Genomic DNA, 25,957 nt, shown 5'->3' on the forward strand with positions numbered 1-25,957 from the left:
GATCTAATGTATGCCTGTCTGTACAGGTGGCGGAGGAGGACCACTAAGTCCAAAAGATGAAGTAATTGACAAGAATTTGGAGGCTGCTGACTGGCAGGTGTCAGCGGGGATGTTGAAGTCACCCATGATGATGGTGGGAATGTCAGCAGAGAGAAAGTGAAGAAGCCAGGTGGAGAAATGGTCAATAAAGGCAGTGACCGGGCCTGGAATTCGATATACAATGGCCACTTGGAGACTGGAGGGAGAGTAGATGCGGACAGTGGACTTCAAAAGAGGGGAGGATAAGGAAGGGTAGAGATGGGATGGGGCTGAAGGTGCAGGTGTTAGAAAGGAGAAGATCCACTCCTCCACCATGCCTGTTGCCAGGGCGAGGAGTGTGGGTCAAATAGAGGCCACCGTAACACAGCGCAGCAGGGGAGGCCGTGTCGGAAGGTGTCAGACATATTTCGAGGCCCATGAAAGTAGGAATTAGTCCCACCGGTAATGGTATTTCCAGGAGTCCATCATGACAGCACCACCAGGAGGTTGTCCTTCTTATTCTTGATAGGGACAGGAAAACAGAAGAGGTTAAATAGCCCCTCCCCACCAACACCCTTCAGTGATTTTCTAAGTACCACACCAGGATGGATGCAACTCCATTTTATTGAACTCCCTACCACACGTTACATCACATATCAGATAGAAAATTCCAGGGAGGGTATATAAGGGGTGCTGTCATGATGGACTCCTGGAAATACCATTACCGGTAGGACTAATTCCTATTTTCCAGGACGTCCCTCCTGACAGCACCACCAGGAGAATTACCAAATTACTACAACTAGGGCGGCATTACAGCCTGGAGGACTTTCCTCCCAAAGGCTGTCTGAGGATTTGTCATAACATTTAACTTATAATGTTTGCAAAAAGTATTTAGACCAGGTCGCGGCCTTGCATATATGGTTCATAGATGCTCCCGCGCTCTCTGCCCATGAGGCAGAAACCGCTCTTAGAGAATGGGCTCTAAGGTTTTCTGGCGGAGTTTCTCCCGCCGACACATCTGCTGCACTGATAGTGGATTTCAACCATCTAGCTAGGGTAGCTTTTGATGCCTTCTTCCCTTTGTTTTTGCCTGCCATCTGGATGAAGAGGTTAGACTCTCCAGTCTTTTGTAAAATCTATTGTATTGGAGAACAGCTCTTTTAACGTCCAAGAGGTGGAGAGAGTGTTCTTGCTCGTTGTTGTAATTCTGGCAGAAAGCCGGTAGTACTATTTCTGGACTCCGGTGGAAGTCTGTAACCACTTTGGGAAGAAAGGCTGGATTTAATTTTAAGACGATGCAGTCTTCCTGGATCTTCAAATATGGATGCTCTATAGACAGGGCCTGAATCTCCCCTATGCATCTAGCAGTAGTTATTGCTACAAGAAATAGGGGTTTGAATGCCACTGATTTTAATAGGGCCTGCTCTAGTGGTTCATATGGGTCTTTGCGCAGCTCGTTTAGGACCAAGCTGAGATCCCAAGGTGGTATCGAGCTACGGATTGTGGGTCTCATCCGCTGAGTGGCTTTTATGAATCTTATTAACCAGGGATGATTGGCTAGGGGGAAGTCGAAGTATGAGCCTAAGGCTGACACCTGTACTTTAAGGGTACTAGGTCTTAGCCCTTTGTCAAAGCCCACATGGGGAAAGTCGAGAATCTGCGTGATATTCGGACCCCGGGTGACTGATACTGGCCCCTTACATTGAGAACAGAATGTTTTCCAGATTTTTTGGTATATGGCTGAGGTTACCGGCTTTCTACTATTCTGCATAGTAGATATTACCGAGTCAGAAACTCCTTTTGATTTTAGGATCTTCGCCTCAGGATCCAGGCTGATAGTTGTAGCATTTCTGGTCTCTGATGAACTAGGGGTCCCTAAGTTAACAGGTCCCGTTTCGCTGGTAATAGTATCGGATCTTCCCGTGCCATCCATTTTAGTAAGGAGAACCACCTCCTTTTGGGCCAGTAAGGAACAATCAATATTACTAATGCTCTGCTTTCCTGGATCTTTCTTAAGACCCTTGGTATAAGAGGGAGTGGCGGGAAGGCGTAAGCGAGCTCCATGTTCCATTCCTGAGCCAACGCATCTACTCCTGTTGGATTATCTGCCGGGTTGAGCGAAAAGAATTTCTTTGTTTTTGAATTCTTTCTTGTGGCGAATAAGTCAATCTCTGGTGTGCCCCAGAGATGGGATAGCTGTGTGAAGACCTCCTCGCTTAGTGACCACTCTGAAGATTGGATCTTCTCTCTGCTCAGGAAGTCCGCTACCTGATTTCTGGATCCTTTCAGGTGGACTGCTGTAACAGAGGTTATTGTCCGTTCTGCCCAGCAAAAGATTTTGTGTGCTAGGTCCTGAAGGTGACGGTATCTGGGGCCTCCCTGATGTTGAAGGAAGGCAACTGTTGTCGAGTTGTCCGAGAAGATCCTGACATTGTGACCCTTCAGTTCTTCTTGGCATGTTTCTAGCGCCTCCCAGACTGCTCTGAGCTCTCTGTAATTCGAGGACCAGTTGCGCACTGCTGGGCCCCATGTCCCCTGGAGGTATCGACCTTCCATGTGAGCCCCCCAGCCTCTGAGACTGGCGTCGGTAGTGATGTTTGTACATGGCAACAGTCTCCAGGGTCTCCCTTTTCCAAGGTTTTGTGTGCTTGTCCACCAGGAAAAGGGACTGCTTTCCTTACTCGAAGAGTCTTATGTTTTTGCCTAGTGATGTTTCTCTGTCGTCCCAGGACGCCAAGACTTCTCTTTGTAGGATTCTTGATTGGAACTGGCTCCATTGTACACTGGAGATGCATGAAGTCATGAGACCCAGGACTCTCATGGCTTTCCTTATGGAGATGTATTTGCGTCTCTGGACCCACTGGACCTCCTGTGTGATCGCCTGCTGTTTGTGCAGGGGAAGGAAGGAACATTCTTTTCCCGGGTTTAGCAAGACTCCGAGAAACATTTTCTCTTTTTCCGGTGTTAGGCTTGACTTCTTCCAATTTAGTACCCATCCTAGGTTCTGTAGAACCGATATGGTGGATGTAAGGGTCCTGCTCCATCTGTTGTGGAGAGTCTGCCACTAGCAGCAGGTCGTCCAAGTATGGTATGATGAGGGTATTTCTTTCCCTTAGATGGGCCATGATCTCTGCTATGAGTTTTGTTAAGATCTGGGGCGCCGAGGCGAGTACGAATGGCAAGCAACGGAACTGGTAATGTTGTATTCTCCCGTGATCTTTTATCGCGAACCTGAGGAATTTCTGGTAAGCTCTGTGGATGGGCACATGATAATAGACACTTTTTAAATCTAGGGTGCACATTACCGAGCCCTTTTTTATTAACGGTATGACTGCTTTCAGAGATTCCATCTTGAATCTTTTGTAGGTCACCCACCGATTTAGCGACTTTAGATTTATTATGGTCCGGTATTCTCCTCCTGGTTTTTTAATGGAGAATAATGTTGAGTAGTGACCCTGAACTCTCTGAGCATGGGGAACTCGGGTTATGGCCCCTATCTCTATCAGGTCCTGTACATCTTTTAACAGTCTTTGGTGGGTCCCCGGAGACTGGGTCTGGGTTATGCAGTATCTCCTGGGCGGTCGCTCGGTAAACTCAATTTTGTAACCTTCTGCGACCGTATTTTGAACCCACGGGTTCTGGGTAATATCCTTCCAGATGTTTTGGAAGTAATGGAGCCTTCCTCCTATCTTCCTGGCGTCATTCTCTGGTAGGTCTTGCCTTCTGCTCTTGAGGGGAACTTCTCCCTCTTCCTCCTTTCGGGTAGCTCCACCTACCGGACTTTCCCTTTCCCCTATAGTTCTGTCTGGGATGGGAGCGGGTCTTCCGAAAAAAAGGCGTTCGTTTAGGTTTTTCCTCCAGAAAGCCTTTCTTTTTGTCTGAAGCCTTCTCAAGTAGCTCATCCAATACGGGCCCGAAAACGAGGAGTCTGGAGAAGGGTATAGAGCACAGTTTGTTTTTCGACTGAGTGTCTCCTGTCCAAGATCTGAACCACAGCGCTCGCCTTGCTGCATTAGACAGGGCATTATTTCTTGCGGCAAAACGGACTAATTCCGCCGAGGCGTCTGCCATGAAGTCGGTAGCCGTTCTCAGGAAAGGTAGTGATTTTAGGATCTCCTCTCTGGGGGTTTTGTCTCTAATCTGATCTTCTAGTTCGCTCACCCATAAGCTTATTGATCTGGCTACCGAAGTGGCTGCTATGTTAGCCTTCATAGCGGCTGCTGATGCTTCCCAGGCTTTCTTGAGGAGGTCCTCTGATCGTCTATCCATCGGATCTTTCAGGCAGGACGAATGCTCGAAGGGGATAGCCGTTTTCTTTGACACTCTGGCTACAGGTATATCGATCTTCGGAACTGTCTCCCATACTTTTGTCTCTTCCGGATCAAAATGAAGATGGCACCTGAAGTCTTTTGGGACTATCAGTTTCTTCCCTGATTCTTCCCATTCTTCCAGTATCATCACTGTTATATGCAGGGCTGTGGAGTCGGTAAGCCACAGTTGCGACTCCGACTCCTGGATTTTATCAGGCTCCGACTCCGACTTCGGCTCCTTCATAAATGGCCAATTCATAACAACAAATTTACTGTTGTAAAATATTAAACATCGTGCTTATTCAGTTTCTCACCATCATATAAGTAATCAGACCACTTGGAGCAAAAACTACATTTATTAGAATACAATTAGAATATAGCAAATAACTTTTATAAACTTTTCTAAACTGTAAGTAAATATGCAATAAACACTTTTATGCAGTTAATAAGAAGAAATCTATAAATTTGTCCTCAGAAAAAGTATTGCCTCTGTCAGATCCTCCTTCATGGATGCCCTCAAATCTGATCTAATTATTTTGAGAGCAGAGAACAACCTCTCTACACTAACTTGTGTTGGTGGCAAAGCAGTAACCACTCGGGCAACATCTCTGACAATGTCAGGATACAGAGGAATCGCTTGTTGCACTGTTATTTTTGATGAACGGTCAAATTTCTCAATTTCTTTTAGTGCACATGAAAAATTCTGCTGAAATGTAGTGGCTGTGTTCCTTGATGGGGATGACTCTTCTTCTATGCGGGAACGCTTTGCACGGTCCTTGTGATCCAAATATTTTTCGAAATTAAATTCTTCATCAGTTGATGATGAGGGTGAAGATGTGGCAGGACGACCAAATTCTTCTTGTTCCTCCTGACTGTTCTGCAACCCTTTCATCCTTACTGCTATTTTAAACAGAGCTTCTTTTCCTTTACTTAGCTGTTGATCATCTAGAAGAATCCGATGCATTGGGTCTACAAAAACAGCTGCCAAAAGAATGTTATTTTGTAATAGTAGCTCCTCTCTCCGTTTCATTGATGTAGCAATGCCACTTGCAATTAACCCTACTCTTTGGGACAGGCGAAACATCAGGTTCTTCCACTCCTTTAAGAAAATACCTGGAGTTAAGTCCTCTGCTTGTAATTTTTTAGTCACTGTAAATGGGTGCTCTAGCAATTTTTCCAGCTCAGTCACCTGATTCCACTGACTTTCATTTAGCGTCAGTTGAGGGTTAGCCATGTCTACAAGAAAGGTTTTCAGTTCAACCAAGCGGTGAATCATTAAGTAAGTTCTTCCCCATCGTGTGGCTTGATCAATAATTGCCCCTTTTCCAGCACGTCTCTTCAAAATTGAGTCAACTTTAGGGGTTCTGGCAACAGTAGCCAATTTTCTCACCTTGCCAATCAGTGCAGCAGCATGTCCTTCTTACAGACTGTCTCTTATAGCCAGCTGTAGCGTATGCACAACACAGCGCATGTGATGAATGAAAGAACATATTGACACAGTTTCAACAAGATCATCTAAACTATCATGTTGCTGTTCATCTGAAGCAACTTCAGTTTGCTCCTCAGTTACAATACTGTGTTCCTCTATTTCAAACATTTCTGTGTCTGTGGACCCAGAATGTTCTTCTAGCTGCTGGTCACCATCATTACTCTCATTCATTAGCTTAATAGTACTTATCATATTTGAAGCATTGTCAGTTACGACAGAAAGAACTTGCTCTTTTTTAAGTTCATAGTCTTGCAGAACCTTTTCCACCAAGACCTGGAGAAACTCACTGGTGTGATGAGCTTTGGTGTCTTTTACTGCCAATGTCTTGGTAACTATTTCATTTTTGTCACAAACAAATCGGACATTGATGGCAAAATAGTTCACTCTGTGACGTGTGCAGGCATCCATTTTAAGAAACAGAAAGCGTCCCTTGAGAGTTTTTTTAAGTTCTTCCTTTTGTTTAAAAGCTTCTTCGATTACTAATTCTCTAATACTCTCTCTCTCCAGAGAAACACCAAGCTTGCGGGCCATTTCCCCATTCAGACACATAAAAGCTGGTCGTGAAAATAATGAAATAGGCACACTATCCTTTACAACAAGCTCTATGATCTGTTTTTTAAATGTATCTACTGTCATTGTCACAGTAACTTTGTCACTGACAAAATATCTTGCAACTGATGGCTGCAAAGTTCTCTGCTCCTTTGTTTGGCTGGAAGAGCTGGGCACTGGTTCATTGGTTTGGATGCAGTCTTTCTCATCCACTGCATTCAGTACTTCTGGATGAAAGCGCTGTAAATGTCTCTTTAGATTAGAAGCTCTGGTAGGAGCATTTTTATCTTTGCCTGAATATGCACTCATCTTGGCTTCACAGCATTTGTTTTCGTCTGGATCATTTGTCATACACTGACAGACATAATGTTTTCTATCTTGAGTGATGGTGAAATGTTCAAATACAGCTGATTTAATGTGATGCTTCTTTGACATTCTCAGGTTTTTAATTCTGCATTCACAATCCAAATGACAATTGTTTTTCCTAAAAACAATTGTACAAAATTATTGCCAGGTCGTACAACTGATATAGTGGTCAGTAATACTGTTATTATTCCTCATGTACTCACAGTTAACTGATGCAAAGTTTGTTGAAAGGATAATACTTCTTACAGTCTTCCTCTTCTGAGTAGCAGGCAGCTGTGAGATGCTTGGAAGATGCACACCTAGTATGATCTAGTCTAGAGGAGGAGCTTTACTACTAAGAATTTGCAACACATTTTCACTTTCAGTTTCATACATTGTAAGTAGGGGGGTTGGGGCAGCATGAGGTTAACCAAGTATAAGATTAGATAAGGGCAGTGGAGAACAGTGACACACAGGAAGTAAGAAATGTCTCTATCTCCAGCAGAACTGCTTATCACTGTTGTTCATAGTTTGATAGAACATATATATTTGAGTAACATTTATAAAATTCATATGAAAGTTCAATTATGAAATATTAATACATTTTTTTTTAAAGCTGGAGTCGGTACATTTCTACCGACTCCGACTCCAACCAAAACTAACTCCGACTCCGACTCCACGACTCCGACTCCACAGCCCTGGTTATATGTCCATTAACAGGGAATACCGTATTTCTGCGGGCTCTCAATCCTCCGAACATCTCGTCCTGTGTTGTTTGAAGTTCTGTAGAATCTTCTACCTTCATTGTATCTCGGACTGCCTGTAGGAGCGTGACCGTATCTTCCACGGAAAAGCGGTATCTCTTCCATTCTTCCGGACGAGCTGCCGAGGAACAGTCACCGGAGTCAGGATCGGAGTAGTCTGACACCTCTCCCTCCTCAGAACTTTGCTCCAGCTCCCATCTGGGCCTCTTAGGATGCGGGGATTGTGCCGGTACCAGTGCCGAGACTGTGGACTGCACCTCCTCTCGTATCACAGATCTCATATTGTCCAGTAGAGAGGACTGCTTTTGTCTTAGGAGTCTTGATATGCAGACCTCACATAATTTCTTTGTATGTTCTGACGGGAGCCTGACCGAGCATAGGGGGCATTTACTAGGTTTTATTCTGGTGGTCGAGGTGAATTGCTTAGGAGCCTCCGTGGCCTGCAAAATATATATAGGGAAGAGGGTCCTGTGTGTCTGTCAATGAAGACCTGTAAGGGACCCTACTAGAATCATAGAATCGTAGAGTTGGAAGGGACCTCCTGGGCCATCTGGTCCAACCCCCTGCTCAAAGCAGGATTCGCTAAATCATCCAAGTCAGATGTCTGTCCAGCCTCTGTTTGAAGACTTCCATTGAAGGAGAACTCACCACTTCTCGTGGCAGCCTGTTCCACTCATTGATCACTCTGTCAAAAAGTTTTTTCTAATATCTAATCTGTGTCTCCTCCCATTCAGTTTCATCCCATTGCTTCTAGTCTTTCCTTGTGCAAATGAGAATAAAATTGATCCTTCTACAATGTGACAGCCCTTTAGATATTTGTAAACAGTTATTAAGTCTCCTCTCAGTCTTCTCTTTTGCAAACTAAACATTCCCAAATCCTGCAACCTTTCCTCATAAGACAGGGTTTGCAGACCGGTCACCATTCTGGTCGCTCTTTTCTGAACTTGCTCCAGTTTGTTGATGTCTTTTTTAAAATGTGGTGCCAAAACTGGACACAATATTCCAGATGAGGTCTGACCAAAGAGGAGTAGAGGGCAATAATGACTTCACGTGATCTAGACTGTATGCTTCTGTTAATACATCCTAGAATTGCATTTGCCTTTTTTGCTGCTGCATCACACTGTTGACTCATATTCAGTCTGTGATCTATTAGTATACCCAAGTCTTTTTCACATGTGCTGTCACTTAGCCCTATTCCTCCCATTCTGTATATGCTTTTTTCATTTTTATTGCCCAGATGTAGTACTTTGCATTTTCCCTGTTAAAAACCATTCTGTTAGTTGCTGCCCACTTCTCCAGTTTATTTATATCTTTTTGAATCCTCTCTCTCTCTTTTCTAGTATTAGCTATCCCTCCTAGCTTTGTGTCATCAGCAAATTTAATCAGTTTACCCTCAATTCCTTCATCTAAATCGTTGATAAAGATGTTGAACAATACAGGGCCCAGGACAGAACCCTGTGGTACCCCACTTGAGACATTCTTCCAACTGGATGTGCAGCCATTTAGGACCACTCTTTGGGTCCGATCACTAAGCCAGTTATGAATCCACCTAACAGTTGCCTTGTCCATTCCATACTTAGTCATTTTTTCAATAAGGATTGTATGAGACTTTGTCAAAGGCTTTGCTGAAGTCAAGATATACTATATCTACAGCATTTCCTTGATCCACCCAATCAGTGATTCCGTCATACAAGGAAATTAAGTTAGTCTGACATGACTTATTAGTTACAAACCCATGCTGACTCTGTTTAATCACTTCATTCTTATCCAGGTACTGACATACATGTTGTTTAATAATTTGTTCAAAGATCTTTCCTGGTATAGAAGTCAGACTCACCGGCCTATAGTTGCCTGGGTCCACCTTCTTCCCCTTTTTGAAGATAGGAACAACATTTGCTCTTCTCCAGTCTTCTGGAACCTCTCCTGTTCTCCAAGAATTTTCAAAGATTATGGAGAGGGGTTCAAAAATTTCTTCTGCTATCTTCTTCAGTACACTGGGGTGTAATTCATCTGGACCTGGAGACTTGAATTCATTTAGGTTAGCTAAGTGTTTCCTCACTATCTTTCTGTTTATAGATATCCTGGATTCTTCTATTCCCTTAATAGGACAGTGAAGAACAGTTGATGTTTCATTTCCTGACAGAAAACAGATGCAAAATAGGAATTTAAAAGTTCAGCCTTCTCAACATCCTGTCTTACCATTTCATCATTTTCATCCTATAAAAATTCTATAGCATCTTTGACTTTTCTTTTACTTTTGACATATCCCCAAAATCCTTTATTATTGCTTTTGACATCTCTTGCAAGCCTCAGTTCATTTTCAGCTTTAGCTAATCTGATTTGTGCCCTGCAGGTTCTGCAGACAGCATTATATTCTTCTTTAGATATGCCTCCCTCTTTCCATTTTATAAACATTTTTTTCTTCCTTTTTAGCATGTGCTTAAGTTCTGTGTTCATCCATCCTGGTTTCCTTAAATGCTTCCTATTCTTCCCTCTTTTCGGAATTGTTAACAACTGTGCTTTGAGAATTTCATTTTTCAAGATTTCCCATCCTTCCTGGACATTTTTGTCTTTAAAGATATCCAGCCATTGGATCCCTCCAATTCTCTTTCTGAATCCCTTAAAATCTGCCTTTCTGAAATCTAACCTTGACGTCTGAGTCTTCACAGGTCTTCCTCCTCTAGTTATCCAAAATTCTAAAATAGCATGGTCGCTACCTCCTAGGGTCCCAGCCAATTTTACCTCCTCAACCATTTCCTCCCTGTTTATAAGGATTAGATCCAAGGTAGCAGTTCCCCTTGTTTTCTCCCCTACCTTTTGGAAGATAAAGTTGTTAGCAAGAGAGGATAAGAATTTCCTTGACCTGTTAGTTTTGCCTGAGAGATTCCCAACAAATGTCTGGATAGTTGAAATCTCCTATGACAACTATGTCATATTTTTTGGAGAACTTGGCCATTTGATGCATAAAGAGTTCATCCATGTCTTTAGCTTGCACAGGCGGCCTGTAGTAAATGCCTACAATGGTGTCCTTTCCATTGTTCTCTCCTTGTAATCTTACCCAAACAGTTTCCACAGAACTCCCAGTCTCTGAAGCTTCAATCTCTGTGCAAATATACGCGTTTCTAACATACAATGCGACACCTCCTCCTCGTTTATCAAGTCTGTTTCTTGCAAATAAGTTATATCCTTCTAGTCTTGTATTCCAAACATGTGTATTGTCCCACCAAGTTTCAGTGATTCCAATGACATCATATTTCTTTTCCTGCGTTAGTAGTTCCAATTCTCCTTGTTTGTTGCCCATGCTTTGTGCATTAGTATAGAAACATTTTAGTTTGTGATTGGTTTCTCTTTCTCCAATATTTTTATTAATTAGATTCTTTTGTCTTTGTTCTTCCTTTCCACTTCTAATAGCAGAGTTCAACATCTAAACACTAAACCCCTTTACTCACATGGTCCGGATCTGGCTCTAGGGACTGGACGTCTGGACGGCTATCACCTTCCATCTCTTACTGAGTCAGTGTGCTGTCCGTCAGTGTGTCTTAAGTAGTCGCCTTACCCGGCTTCAAGACATCTGATTCGTCCTCCTTCCGAGCCCAGCTGCTGCTAATGATGAGGCTGCCTGCTGCGCCGATGTGTGCGGGTCTGTATGTCCGCCTTCCCCGACGCCCTTCCTTGCACAGGGCGTCGGAATCCATGTGACGCCGGCCTGGTGGGATCCATCGTGTGTCCGGGCCGCGTCGTGCTGGGTGCCGCGATGTTTTTCTTGGCCCCGCCCCCAGAAGTTGTCACCAGCATGCCCCCGATGACAAAGCGCGCCGGAAGTCCAGGACACGAGGCGCCGGAATCCTGCAGCCTGGAGCAGCAGCTGCCGCGGCGCAGAGCCCTCTGAGGGGATGGATCTGACGGGGAAGCAGCCAGCTCGACCCCAGCGCTGAGGGAGCTCTGGCGGTATCAGCGCTGCTGCGGAGGGGATCCTGCCTCCTCCGACTGGAAACCCTCTGGAGAGGGCATCGCTTGTCCCAGGAACTCCTGCTCCACCGGGTCCCGGCGCCTCACGACGGCCTAACAGGTAAACGCAACGCTGCGCTCTTCTGCGTCTGTCCCTGATAGGGACAGGAAAAACACTGAAGGGTGTTGGTAGGGAGGGGTTATTTAACCTCTTCTGTGTTCCTGTCCCTATCATGGATAAGAAGGACAACCTCCTGGTGGTGCTGTCATGAGGGACGACCTCGAAAGAAAGATTGCGAGGGGTAAAGAGGCCGTGAATCACATGGAGTTTATTGCAGATAGAGCGGGCGTTCCAGAGTGCTCCAGAGAGAGGGAGAGGGGGGTGGGCGTTAGGGGCACAAGTTTTACGTAGATTGTTTATTATGACGGATAGTTTTTGGCAGCTGTTTCCTGTGTTTATATTAGATAGCTAGGTACATATTCACAATAGATTTTTTTTTTTTTATGAATACAGACATCTAATGTATCTTTTCTAATTTTTTACCTTTTCTTATGTATCTTTTCTAATTTAGGTTGTCAGAGTACTGGTGTTCATCTTTCCATGTGTTGCTTTTTCTATTATGTTTGTTATATTTACATATGTATATATGTTCTAATAAAAAAACTTTTGTATTTTAGCAAATTTATAGTGCTTTATTCTCTTGGTCTTATGCAGTACACTGGAGGTATAGAAGTAGTGCAAACTACAGCAGACTATAACACCGCCGGCAATGATCTGCTACAAATGACTGCCATGCCAAATCATCACAAATGTCCATCTGTCACCAAATCATACTGCAAAAAAACTTATGGATGAACAAAGCGTAAAAAACATGGATTTTTGTGATAACTCACCGTAAAATCCTTTTCTCCGAGACGCTCAATGGGGGACACAGGTACTGTGGGTGTATGCTACTGCCATCTGGAGGCTGACACTAAGTAAACAACACAAGGTTAGCTCCTCCTCCGCCGTATACACCCTTGCCCCGATTGCGGGCGGAAACCAGTTTAGTGCAAAAGCAGTAGGAGAAAAACGAAAATCAGCCTTAATACAGATAACAATATGTCTGGGAAGGAACCACCCTAACATCAACAAAAATGCACATTAATTAAACAAGAGCCAACTTGGCTAATAGGGTGGGTGCTGTGTCCGCCAATGAGTGTCTCGGAGAAAAGGATTTTACGGTGAGTTATCACGAAAATCCATGTTTCTCCTTCGTCTCATTGGGGGACACAGGTACTGTGTGACATCCTAAAGCAGTCCCTGGGTGGGAAGTTGACTCACCGATCCAAGCCACATGCACCTGTCTAAAGGTGCGCCACTGCTGCTGCTGAAGCCCGAGTATGGATATTGTAATGTTTGGCAAATGTGTGCAGACTGGACCAGGTCACTGCCTTGCACACCTGTTCCGTTGAACCCTGGTGCCAAAGCGCCCAAGAGGCGCCCACTGCACGAGTAGAGTGTGCCCCGATTCCTGCTGGAACCGGCGCACCCCTGATGCGGTAGGCTTCCTGAATAGTTAAGACGGATCCACCTGGCTATGGTCTATTTTGAGGCTGCGAGTCCCTTCCTGCACCCCTCGGGAAGCACGAACAGCGAGTCTGTCTGACGAAAGGGTGCCGTCCGCGAGACGTACCTCCTGAGTGCTCTCACCAGGTCCAATTTGGGAAGAGCTTTTTCCACGCGATGTACCAGCGCTGGACAAAACAAGGGCAAGACAATATCCTCATTAATGTGGAATGAGGAAACGACCTTCGGCAGAAAGGGGGGAGCTGGTGTAAGCACCACGTTATACCTGTAGAAGATGAGAAACGGTGCTCGGCAGGAAACTCTGAGACTCTCCTAATGGAAGTTATGGCTACCAAGAATACCACTTTCCAGGAAAGGTACGACAAGGAAATATCCTGTAGGGGTTCAAATGGAGCTTCCTGCAGAACAATCAGGACCAGGTTAAGGTCCCAGTCGTCCAGGGGCGCCCTATAGGGCGGTACCAAATGGGAAACTCCCTGAACGAAAGTCCTCACCTGCATATTGGTAGCGATCCTTCACTGGAAAAGGATGGACAAAGCCGATATCTGTCTCCTAAGGGAGCTTGGGGCAAACCATGAGTCTAGGCCCGACTGGAGGAAGGACAAGATGTTGGGGATAGAGAATGCCAGTGGCGAAAGTCCGCGATCTCGACACCAAGCAAAGAAGACCTTCCAGATGTGACGGTAAATTTTTGCCGAGGTAGGCTTCCGGGCGCTAACCATTGTAGCGACCACCTTGCGCCCAAACCCCGCCTGGGTCAGAATCCAAGATTCAACGGCCAAGCCGTCAAACACAGGGCCCCTGAGTTCGGGTGGAAGATCGGGCTCTGGGACAGCAGATCCGGGCACTCTGGGAGTCGCCAAGGAACGTCGGCGAGCAGCTGCACTAGATCTGCGTACCACGCTCTGCGGGGCCAGTCTGGGGTCAGCAGAATCGCTGGAACCCCTTCTGTTTTGATCTTTTTGATGACCCTTGGCAGTAATGGCAGCGGGGGGGAACAAGTATGGAAGGCGAAACTGGTTCCATGGCAGAACCAACGCATCCACGGTGATAACCCGCGGGTACCGAGACCGAGCAACGAACATGGGTACCTTGGCATTCCCCCTGGAGGCCATCAGATCCACATTCGGTGTTCCCCACCGTTGGCAAACCTGCTGGAAAACCTCGGGGTGCAGAGACCATTCCTCGGCCGCTACCCCCTGCCGGCTGAGGAAGTCTGCCGCCCAATTTTCCATCCCCGGGATGTGGACCACCGATGTTACCGAGTGGTTCTTCTCGGCCCAGCGAAGCACGTGTCCCACCTCGCGCATGGTTGCTCTGCTGCGGGTGCCCCCTTGATGATTTACGTAAGCCACCGCTGTGGCATTGTCCGATTGAATCCGGACAGGACGTCCTGCTAGAGAGTGCTGAAAATGTTGCAGCGCCAGCCGGACTGCTCGTATTTCCAACAAATTGATCGGGAGGCGTGCCCCATGTTGCGACCATTGCCCTTGGGTCGTGTGGTGGCGAAAAACTGCTCCCCAGCCGAGGAGGCTGGCGTCGGTTGTGACCACCAGCCACTGATCTGGGGGAAAGGGTTTTCCTCTGAAGAAGGGAGGAACTGATCGTCCACCATTCTAGTGACTGTCTGACCTGAGCGGACAGCCGGCACTGATATTCGAGCGTGAACGGGTTCTTGTCCCAAGATGACAAGAGGGCGTGCTGTAGGGGGGCGAAGATGAAATTGGGCAAACGGAATCGCTTCCATTGCTGCCACCATCTTCCCTAGTACCCTCATCCCAAACCGAATGGTGTGCGGGACTGGTTGTAGAAGCTTCTGGGCTCCTTGCCGGGAGCGCTAGGGCTTTGTCTTGAGGGAGAATTACCAACCCTCGGGAGGTGTCGAAAATCATCCATAAAAAGGAATTCTTCTGGGCTGGGACAAGGGATGATTTTTTCCTGTTGACCAACCACCCTAAGCGGGAGAGGGTATCCAGCGTGATGCTGACATTCTCCTCGCATGCCCGAAACGAGGGGCACTTCACCAAGAGGTCGTCTAATTATGGTAAAACGACTATGCCCCTAGAGTGTAAGATGGCCATGACGACCGCCATTACCTTTGTGAACACTCTGGGGGCGGTGGCTAGCTCGAAGGGCAGTGCTGCAAACTGGAACTGTTGGCCATTGATAGCGAAACGTAGAAACCTCTGATGCGGAGGAAAAATGGGGACGTGCAGGTAGGCTTCCTGGATGTCGATGGAGGCCAAGTATTCTCCTTGCCCCATGGTCGATATAACTGAACAGAGAGACTCCATTCGGAAATGTTTGATCCTGATGAACTTATTCAGGAGCTTCAGGTCCAAAACCGGCCTGACTGTCCCCATCCTTTTTGGGAACCGCAAACAGATTGGAATAAAAACCCTGAGCCTTCTCGTGCTCTGGCACGGGAATAATGACTCCATTGTGCTGGAGTGACTTGATGGCCTCTAGCAACGCCCTTGCCCGGGTCTCCACCTTGGGAAGCCGGGACAGAAAGAATCGTTTTGGGGGATACTTGACAAACTATTTTGTACCCTGAGGACACCAGTTCCGCCACCCATGAGTCGTGTGCTACCGTGACCCAGACGTGGCGAAACCAGAGCAGGCGGCCACCTACTCTGCTGATGTTGCCTAAAAAGTGCTCCGAGTCATTTAGCTGAGGATCTCTGGGACCTAGGTTCCCCTCGACCTGGGCTGGCGAGCCCGCATTCTTCCCAATGGGTTGGCTCTATATGAGACCTGTCGCTCCCTATCCTCGTTGGAGCAACCTGGAGCGGGAGCACCGGCCGCTGCCGTCCACCCGGGGTTGCGAAAGGCCCAAAACCGTGCCTGAGCCTGACGAGTCGGCTGTTTGACCCTTTGTTGCGGGAGGAAGCTACTTTTTCCCCCTGTAGCATCGGAAATGAGCTGGTCTAACATTTCCCCGAATAGGCGGCCTCCCTGATAAGGCAGGGAAGTCAAGGACTTCTTGGAAGTTGAATCAGCCCGCCATGTCCTTAACCATAGGGCTCTCCTAATGGATATTGCATTTGCGGCCGCAAGTGCCGCTCAATTGGCCGCATCAAAGGAAGCGTTGATTAAGTAATCCCCCGCCATAGCGATCTGACTAATGATCTCTGATACCTCCGTAGGCAGGGCTCTATCCTGCAAGACCTTGTTCAAAGACTCTGACCATGACATCATAGCCTTGGTCACCCACATCGCCGCGAACAATGGAGAGTGCTGATCCTGAAGCTTCAAATACTGAGCGAATCAGACTGTCTAAGAACCGATCAGTGGGATCCTTGATCGAAGAACCACTAGGTACAGATAACAAGGTTTTAGAGGCCAAGCGTGACACTGGTGGATCCACCACTGGGGATTCCGCCCATCTTTTACAGAGACCCGGGGAAAACGGATATCCTGCCTCTATCGTCTTCTGGCCCAAGAAATGCCTATCCGGCCGTTCCCTGTGCCGCTGTACTATGTCCTCAAACTCTGGGTGAGTGCCAAACACTCTATGCGGCCGCTTAGCCCGCTTAAAGGATATCTTATGGCCTGAGGCCAGGGTGACATCATCCTCCACCCCCAGAGTCTGATTAACAGCTTCGATGAGGCTGTCAACTGTTTCTCGACACCCCGGGGTATCTAGATCCAGAGGCTCGTCTGAGTCATAATCTGAACTCTGCCCGCTCCCGACTACTGGTGAAGGAGAGCGAGACGCCAAACTCACGGATGCCGAGACCCCGGATGGACCAGGAGACACCGTGTGGGTTCGTTTCCTCTGCGCCTGCCTTTAGTTAGAGCAGCCCCTGCAGGCCGGAGGCTCTTGTGAGGCGGAGGACCCCTCCCAGATAGGCGAGCCACTATCCCTGCCCCTATCTGGGGCGTGAAGGGACTCGATCGCCTTTGTAAGCGATGCCATAGACTGTGATAGTGATAGGGCCCATTCCGGAGGACCTGAATCACTGGGCCCGGTCGCAGGGGGGGGCTCCTGGGCACGTTCGGAGTCGCATGCTTCGCATAATTTGTGGATCTGCGCCCATGGAAATGTGGCCCGACAGGATACGCATGCAGCGTATAGGAACGTGTGCGTCTTCCCCTTCCCGGCCATATTGTATCCGCCAGGTCTCAATACTGCCCTGTTAGGGGGTGGGTGGGGGCGCACTTCTTGATTGTCAGTAGCATGGCCTCTAGCAGTCGGGGGCGCATTTACCCGGTCCTGTGTCCCCCCACACGTGCTGCTTCTACTGTGGGTGCGCCGACCGTCCTTTCCCGGTTGCGGCCTACGCTGACATGAAGCCGGGGACTCAATTTATTCGGCGCCCGCCCAGGAGGGCGGGCCTCTGGAAGTGACGTCGCGCCGGGAGGGCGGGACTTCCGGCCGCGGCCTACCACCGGCCAAAGCCGCGGCCTGGATTTTTAGCATCCGCCCGCGAAGGGGTGGCGGCGGACGGGCAGGTCGCATAGCAAGGACGCTGCTGACCTAAGAACGCCGAGTGGGCCCCGGCATCAGGCACAGCGCCACGCCGCCAGGAGGGAAGGGAGGGGACCGCTGACCTTTTAAGACACCTGATGATCCTCCTGAAGCTACTGGCTCCAGCCTTTCTGGACGCGCCAGGCTCTGCCAGATCTATTCGTGGCCTTCGCTGATCAGGTAGCAGAAAGGTGGTGGGATATCCAGGACGGTGCAGGCACCCTAACTCCGTCCTCCTTCAGGGATGAGGAGAGGGACCGTCCGCCGCCTTGCAGCACCGCAGTCTCGCGTTGATGGAGCAGTGGGGGCCGCTCGGACTGTCTTGTGCCTCCGTACAGCTCACGGTTTCCATACCTAGGGGTGATCAGGGCTAAGTCCGGCCTCATGTCCCACGTCGCGGGAGAGGATACGTGGAGGGATACTCACACGTGCTCGCTCGTTGATGGTTTGGGGAAATCGGACCCTTTCATTAGGGTCCGTTGCCCCTGGTATCTTCATGGCCAGAGAGAAGCAAAAAAAAAAAAAGTCTGGGGAAACGGCCCAGATATGTCCCACTGTGCGGGAAAGGATACGTTGAGACGATACTCACACGTGCTCGCCCGTTGTAGGTTTGGGGAGATCGGATCCTTTCAATAGGGCCCGTCGCCCCTGTCTCATCTTCATAGAAACAATAACAAAAAAAAATAAGTCTAGAGAAAACCAGACGTGTGTGCCTCCAAAGGACACTAAGCATAAAACTGGTTCCCGCCCGCAATCGGGGCGAGGGTGTATACGGCGGTGGAGGAGCTAACCTTGTGTTGTTTCCTTAGTGTCAGCCTCCAGATGGCGGTAGCATACACCCACAGTACCTGTGTCTCCCAATGAGACGAAGGAGAAAAAAGTACAACCCCAATTGCAAAAGACTTGCCACGCTGTGTAGGGTGTAAAGAAAACAAGAATGTGATGATTTGGAAATCACTTATAGCCATATTGTTTTCAAAACCGAACATAAGACACGCACCAGAATTTATGTTAGACATTTTTTAATTCATTTAAACATTAACTCATTTAGAAATCGATGGTAGCAACAATTCTCAAAAACATTGGGACAGTGCCATGTCTTCTATTGTGTAGCATCCTCTCCTCTTTTTACAACAGTCTGTACAAGTTTGTGAAGTGAGGAGACAAATTGCTGGAGTTATGGGACAAAAATCTTGTCCCATTCTTGTCTGATGTAGGATTCTTGATGCTCAATAGTACGGAGGTCTTCTTTGCCTGATTTTTAGACTCAAATGTTTTCTAATGGTGAAAGGTCCGGTTCATCACCAAAACGCTTCTTCTGTGAAGCCATGCTATTGTGATGGATGCGGTATGTAGTTTAGTATTGTCTTACTGAAATATTCAAGACCTTCCCTGAAAAAGATGTCTGGATGGGAGCAAATGTTGTTCTAAAACCTACTTATAAAGCTCAATATTGATTAAAATGAGGAGATCAGGCAAAGATTGAGTCAATTTCCCTGGGAAATTCTATTTGCCGACAACTTATTCCCCACAAATTGAATGTCCCTAGTACCCTAGAGCATAAACGTAAGATGTAAAAAAAAAAAATTCTAATATATTACTGCTCATCTCTCCTGTCCCTCTACTCGTCAGTCACCTGTACGGTCTTTGACACATCTTCTTATCAATGGTACGAGTGATTTTAGTTTTACATCCAAATAGTACTGCCTGGATAAATGGCGACTTCCAAAAAGAACAAATATAAATCAAAAAGAGCAGCGGAAGCTGTATGCCATTAAAATAAAAGATTGTTATTGAATTAAATTATTAAAAACAATTAAAAGTTAATGATGTAGGGACAAAATATGCAAATGAAGCAACTCAAATTATGGTAATGCGCAAACAGTAAAGAAGATGAAAGTATCTGACTCAATAAAAAGGCCTGAAAAAAGGAATAAATATTTATAAGGGGTTAAAGTAAAACCTCCAAAAGATAAATATAGTTGACCTCAAATGGAGTATAATAAAGAAATATAATGTATTCAAGTGAGGAATCAATATATAAAGTGCTTTCAAAAAGTATGCATGATGATATTAACCCTATATATGCGCTATTATACTGGCAAAGGAGTAACACTGACAAGAAAAGTAAATGAATTGGATGCTAAGAGTGCCAATGTATCAACTGTATAAAAGTCAGTGACCAGGCTTAAAGAGGGCACATAAGGCAATGTGCATGTAAGCTTTCCCTAAGTGGTTGCGGTACCCCAAAGATTTAGATTTAGTCAAGTTTATTAAGGTGGTTTTAAGGTTTTTATGATACTATTGAACTGTCCTTTTGACTTTTAGACAGTTCCTAATGCACCAGAATTGCTAAAAAGTGTGTACATTTTGATACATTTGGCAATTAGACAGGTATCCATGATGATGGCCAGAAAAATCCCCTAAAAATATAGAAATATGAAGGTGCAAACACTTTATCTTACCATGTGGACAGTGAACAGATCCTGGCGATTTAACATTGGTAAAAAGTAGGACCAGGCGGTGTTCTTCCCACGGCGAGCATAATCAAAAAATATGCTGACGCGTTGATGATTTTCCTAGAAGACATAAAACAAAGTGGTAACAAACAAGGTATGCTGAATTACTTAAACCTAAAGTGCAGTTTTACAATAGGGGACAATAAGTGTTCTCTTTATTGGAATAAACTGTCATGGTTGTGGACAGGGTTCCTTTCCTGTCCTCTCAGGGTCAATTTTGTATGGCCTCTTTTGGTTTGGGGAGGGCTCTGCTTATTGTCTGTTTCTGGCTCTGACCTTCGGCTTGGTATTCTAACTTCCCAACCTTTTTGCTACGTCCTGACCACTCTTAGCGTCTCACCCTTTGGCACTTTATCTACCTTCCGGCTTGACCTTGGCATGTTCAGACTACTCTCCGGCTTCGCCGGTCACAGCCGCTACTCAGTATCTGGCTCTGCCTCTGGCCACTCCCCCGGTGGTCACGTGTCTCAGGTCCTGCGCTCCGGCAGGTAAGCTCACCGGAGTGCTACTCACACACTCTGTCCTTCTGTAACACGTGTACAGACTCGTGCTTTGGGGTTCTTGATATGAACATGCACTTTTCCATCCAGAAATGCTAATAGGAGAGTGACTTCTGACAGTCAGGGCTCTATCCTCAGGATGGACATAGCTCCTATGTGACACTGCTTAAAGATCCTATCAAGTATACAATCCTTTATTTAGCATGTATTCCTGTGTGTCAATGACATGGGCAACAGTGAGACCAGCATTTATCTATGGAGCCATTATTCCAAGAAGTAACAAAAATACAATTTCCTGTTTATTAACTTCCTGGAAAAATACAGAGGTGGGAACCGGTTTAAAATAAATGAAGAGAATAAAAGTAGCACTACCCCATAATTATGCATGATTCTAAAGGCCCCATAACACACAGGGATATCGCCAGCAAGATCGCTGATTTTGTGACGCCACAGCAATCTCACTTTCAATCAAGTCAATTTCACTCCAGAATTCAATAGGTATTGTACCACATAAACCACGTCACCTATCTACAAATATAGGGCATGTTCCAATTCCATAAACCTCAAGGAAGATGTATTACAGTTGTTTGCACTCACTTTTAGGACCAAGATCCTGCCCAAATGTAGACAAGTTCCTGCTTGGTGAAATCTTTAAATAGACAAATAACCGTTCACAGCATTACGGAAGCCTAAATATGGTGACAGCCTCAAGACTAGAAATTGAGAATGACTGTGGAGCAGTTTAGGGTCTCAAAGGGAACCTGACATCCGGATTTACCCCTAGCGCTTTATCAGCCTCTTAATACCATTGTTAATGATCTCTGTGTTATACTCGAAAACTGCTTGCATTTGTTTAAAAACTATGGAAAATCCCACTTGGGTAGCGTCTAGTCTTGGGCGGCTGTCAACCACTGCTACAGGATCTCCTTGCCCTCAGAGGCATGGCTTACATTCCAACCCATGCAGGGAGGAGGAGGAGGAGAGGTCCCTTTCCTCCCCCTTCCTTCACACCATGGGATGTCAGTCATGCTGTTATGGGTGTGATCCCAATGAGCTCTTTCAACGATTGACAGTGGTCCCTGACTAGTCCGCTACCCACTGGCAGGAAGGATTTAACATCGTTTTTAAACAAACACATTTAGTGCTTAGGTCAATAACGTAGCTACAGGGGGGGCAAAGGGGGCCATCGCCCCGGGCCCCGCGCTCTGAGGAGGCCCACCTGAAGCTACGCTACTGTAACTGTATCGGCGTGTGCAGAACGCCAATGCAGTTACATTCTGCGGCAGAGCAGAGAGAATCGATCTTCTTGCTCTGCCCCCGGACGCTATGGGACCCGTGAGCAAGCGGGGGGGGGGGGGTGCCAGTGCCAGCAGTAAGCCCCCGCCCGCCATTGCACTTTCAACTGTATCGGCTAGATGCCATACTGCCTATGGGGTGCATTACATTAGGAGCTGCATTTTACTATACAGGCTGCCTATGGGGGTGCATTATATTAAGGGTGGCATTATACTATAGAGGCTGCCTATGGGGGTGCATTATATAACAAGCTGCATTTTACTATAGAGGCTGCCTATGGGGGTACATTATATTAAGGGCAGCATTATACTATAGAGGTGCCTGTGGGGGGTGCATTATATTAGGAGTTGCATTATATTATACAGGCTGCCTATGGAGTGCATTATATTAGGGGCTGCATTATACTATAGAGGCTGCCTATGGGGGTGCATTATATTAGGGGCTGCATTATACTATAGTCTGCCTATGGTGGTGCATTATATTAAGGGCTGCATTATACTATAGAGCCTGCCTATTGAGAGTGCATTATACCATAGAGTATGCCTATGGCGGGGTACATTATACTATACAGTCTGCCAATGGGGAGTGTGTTATACTATATGGAGGCCTATATGGAGTACATTATACTATATGGAGGACTATATTGAGCGATTGTCTGGTGCATTATACTATATAGAGGCTATCTAGGGGGCCCTCATACAGTGTGGAGACCAGGGCTGTGGAGTCGGTAAGCCAAACCTGCGACTCCGACTCCTCAATTTCCCTTACACCGACTCCGACTCCAACTCCGACTCCCACACATATTGCTTATATTTAAGTGAAAAATTTATTGTAGTACAATGTGAACCTCAGACATGTAATCATTTTTATGATCCAATAATCAAGATATTTAGATAGAACAGAATATATATTGGTGTACTACCCGGTTTTCATTCTTTTTGGTACAGATACGATATGGATAGACAGATATGGATAAATGGATAGATAGAGCAGATTTTTAATCTGCTTTTGCTATTGAAAACATTATCTATGAGCTCAAAAACCTTTCAGGTGATGCAGTTTTTTAAAAATCTGATCTGCTTTTGCAGCTGAAAAACGTATCCTCAAAAAACACAGGAAAAACGCTGTGTGTGAATGTAGCCTTAGATCAGGAATATAACAGCCATTTATAGGACATTTCATAACTTTCCCAAACTCCTATGAAAAAATATTCAGCACATCCTGCATTGAATTACTGTACCCAATTTATTATATATTTTAGGAGTCGGAGTCGGTCCATTTTATACCGACTCCAACTCCGACTCCACCAAAACGAGCACCGACTCCGACTCCACGACTCCGACTCCACAGCCCTGGTGGAGACCAGTGTTAGACCTATCAAACAGTTTGGGGGATACTAAGGGTTCAGTATATATACTGTGTGGGGGCATTAGACTGTATAAAAGAGCATCATATTGTATAGAGGGGAGACTCGGGACATTATTAAATGTAAAGTGGGCACATATTGTTATAGGGGAACTCAGGTTACTGGGACTGTCAAAGGAGCACACAGGGCATTATTACTTTTTAGGGGACAAAATGTTGGCACTGTTTTCTAGGGCACTTGCACCCGGCATTACTATTTTCTAGAGCCTTGCTTTATAATTTAGATGGCACCACAGAACCACACAGCAGGTGCAGTAATAGGGACACATACGGCAGCAGCGGCTCAGTATTGGGGTATCAGCAGAATGAGGAGTTTGTGCAGGTTGGGAATAGTCCCATTGAGGACGGTGTAGGAAATATGAGAAGTGAAATGTGTCTTTGCTGTAATCTCTGTAGTCAGGCCCTGGCTGGAGAAGTCGTCATGTCGGTCTGGGCCAGATGGAAGACGTGAAAGTGAACGATTCCATCAGAAAGAACATAAGCTGTAAGGATTATCTGTAACTGTGCTGTGATCTTTTATATGTTCTGTAGGACTGGTATGACTGGTATTATTTACCACTAACCATATGGCGGTAATATCAATATTGGTCTTTATATATAGATTATTTTCAGCAACAGTGCGGTCATCTGCTGAGGTTCTACTCCACTATTAGGGTGCGCGTCACTGAGTTGTAACCAAGGTTACCTTTATATGGGCCCAATGAGAAAGTGTTAAAATGAAAACCTGGCACTCAACTTAATGCTTGGTGAGGCAGTTTATTGTAGTACCAGAAAACGTTTCGATCAATATAGACCTTCATCAGTTACGTGCTAGTATGTTTGAAACTATTAAGATTATCCTGCATTACAGCAGCATTCTGACCATTTGATTACTGGCGTTATCAGTGAATAACATAAAAAGTGCCCTCCTTCAAGCTACTTTCAAACATACTAGCACGTAACTGATGAAGGTCTATATTGACCGAAACGTTCTCTGGTACTACAATAAACTGCCTCACCAGGTTTTCATTTTATCATATATGGTTTGGGAACCTAACTTGGCACCACTACAGTAGTGCACACTGTGTTTTCTACTCAATGAGAAAGTGTCACCCCCCCCTCCCCCCCAAACCAAAACCCTAGCTATGCCTCTGGCTTAGGTATAACACAGGGAACATTAATATGGTATCAAGAGACTGATAATGTGCTCCTGATACGTCCCAGGGGTAAATCCTGCTTGCCCTGGCTTATTTCCAGCATCACTGGGAATTTTGGGATATAGCATGTGCGGAAAAAAAAGAAACTCGGCTCTGTGATAACTGAATTGTAGACATTCAAATGACTTAACAAAAGTAAATCAAGAGGTTAAAGAAAACTCAGGAAAAATAAAGTATTCGTAAAGAGCTAAGCCGTGCAGTATAATGAAGCGAGAGCTGACATTTGATCTCATGAATAAGGAGAACAGAACGGCTGTCAGATCTGACATCTGGGCTTAGGAGCAGACAAGAGAACACAACTTAACTCTAGAACATTCACTTGAAAGGAAAATTATAGTATTCACACAACGCACGCTATACACCGAAGAAGGAAAATAATCTCGGGAAGAACAAAGGATTCGCTGTACCAACATATCAGAGATACTTATGTATGACCTCTATGTATCTGGCAGAGAGTACAAGGCCTATCCCATTACTAATCATTTGAATTGTAACACACCGTGCTATATATTTATATATATATTTATGCTATATACACACAAAGAGTATAATTATACTACCGCACCAAGCACGGACCCCTGTGTGCTCAGCAAGATTACAAGGCATCAGGGCATCCACTGATTAGCTCAGAATCCTAGCGACCTACTGCTGCTGCCCACAGGGCCCAATTCCACAGCACTGGCATAGCCTATAGCCATGGGCTGCCCTGGACCAACACTAGACATACTACTATCCTAAAGGGGCAGAGACCCTGATTTCAGGAATGTGTCACTGACCAGGCTGCTTACAGTAGTTTTGATAAAATCACTGTTTTACCAGCAGTAAATTCTCACTAGAGGACTGGTAAACCTACTGCCAGGTAGTCCTCAATATTCATGAGCTCTATATATTCCTCCCACTACGACTGATTAGACGCTTTCAGCCTATGTACAGCGAACACGAAATGCTGCCAATCACCGGTGTGGGGGGGGTTATAAAGAGCTCAGCATTAGAGAACTGCTAGATCTGCAGCAGATAAAACAGTGATTTCATCAAAAGTGCAGAAAGTAGTCTAGTAAGATATAAATTGCTGCAATCAGGGTCTCTGCCCCCTACATCATGCTGCTTTTAGATGGGGTAGGAAAAACCTGGAGACAGATTCTCTTTAAAGGGCACCTGTCACCCCCCCAGGCATTTTTAAGTAAAAGAGCAACCTTGTGCAGCACTAATGCTGCCTTCTGTCAAGATGGCTCTTTTATTTAACGTACCTACCACCGCCGAAATAATAGTTTTTAAAATTCGTCAGACATACCTGAATTATGACAGGGAGGCAGGTCTCCCCCCGGACACAGACGCCTCACATACGTCAGTCATGTCCTGCTTTTGAATTTGGCCCCGCCTCCTCAGCGGTCATTTCTTTTTCTTGCGCCTGCGCTGTAATATTCTGATGTCACCACAGGTCCTGCTGCACCACTGCTCTGCTGAGCTCCTCCCCTCCTGGTCACATGGTGTTGACATCATCACAGGTCCTGCTGCACCACTACTCTGCTGAGCTTCACCCCTCCTGGTCACATG

The 25,957-nt window shown here is 46.0% G+C and overlaps 1 protein-coding gene across 4 annotated transcripts in view; it reads right to left on the reverse strand.

The window, feature by feature from the left end:
- Positions 1-25,957, reverse strand: part of ATP6V1H (ATPase H+ transporting V1 subunit H) — a 215,105-nt gene that overhangs the window by 143,310 nt on the left and 45,838 nt on the right. For all 4 annotated transcript variants that reach the window (XR_012233809.1, XM_073583811.1, XM_073583809.1 and 1 more), the window contains one exon: positions 19,933-20,046. Coding sequence is in view for 3 of the 4 variants with exons in the window: in XM_073583811.1 (XP_073439912.1) it covers positions 19,933-20,046 (114 nt within the window). In the remaining variant the exon portion in view is untranslated. The remainder of the gene's footprint in view (positions 1-19,932; positions 20,047-25,957) is intronic.

Source organism: Dendrobates tinctorius, unplaced genomic scaffold, assembly GCF_039654945.1.
Source record: "Dendrobates tinctorius isolate UK_male_01 unplaced genomic scaffold, ASM3965494v1 ptg000081l, whole genome shotgun sequence".
In the NCBI taxonomy this organism is placed as follows: domain Eukaryota; kingdom Metazoa; phylum Chordata; class Amphibia; order Anura; family Dendrobatidae; genus Dendrobates; species Dendrobates tinctorius.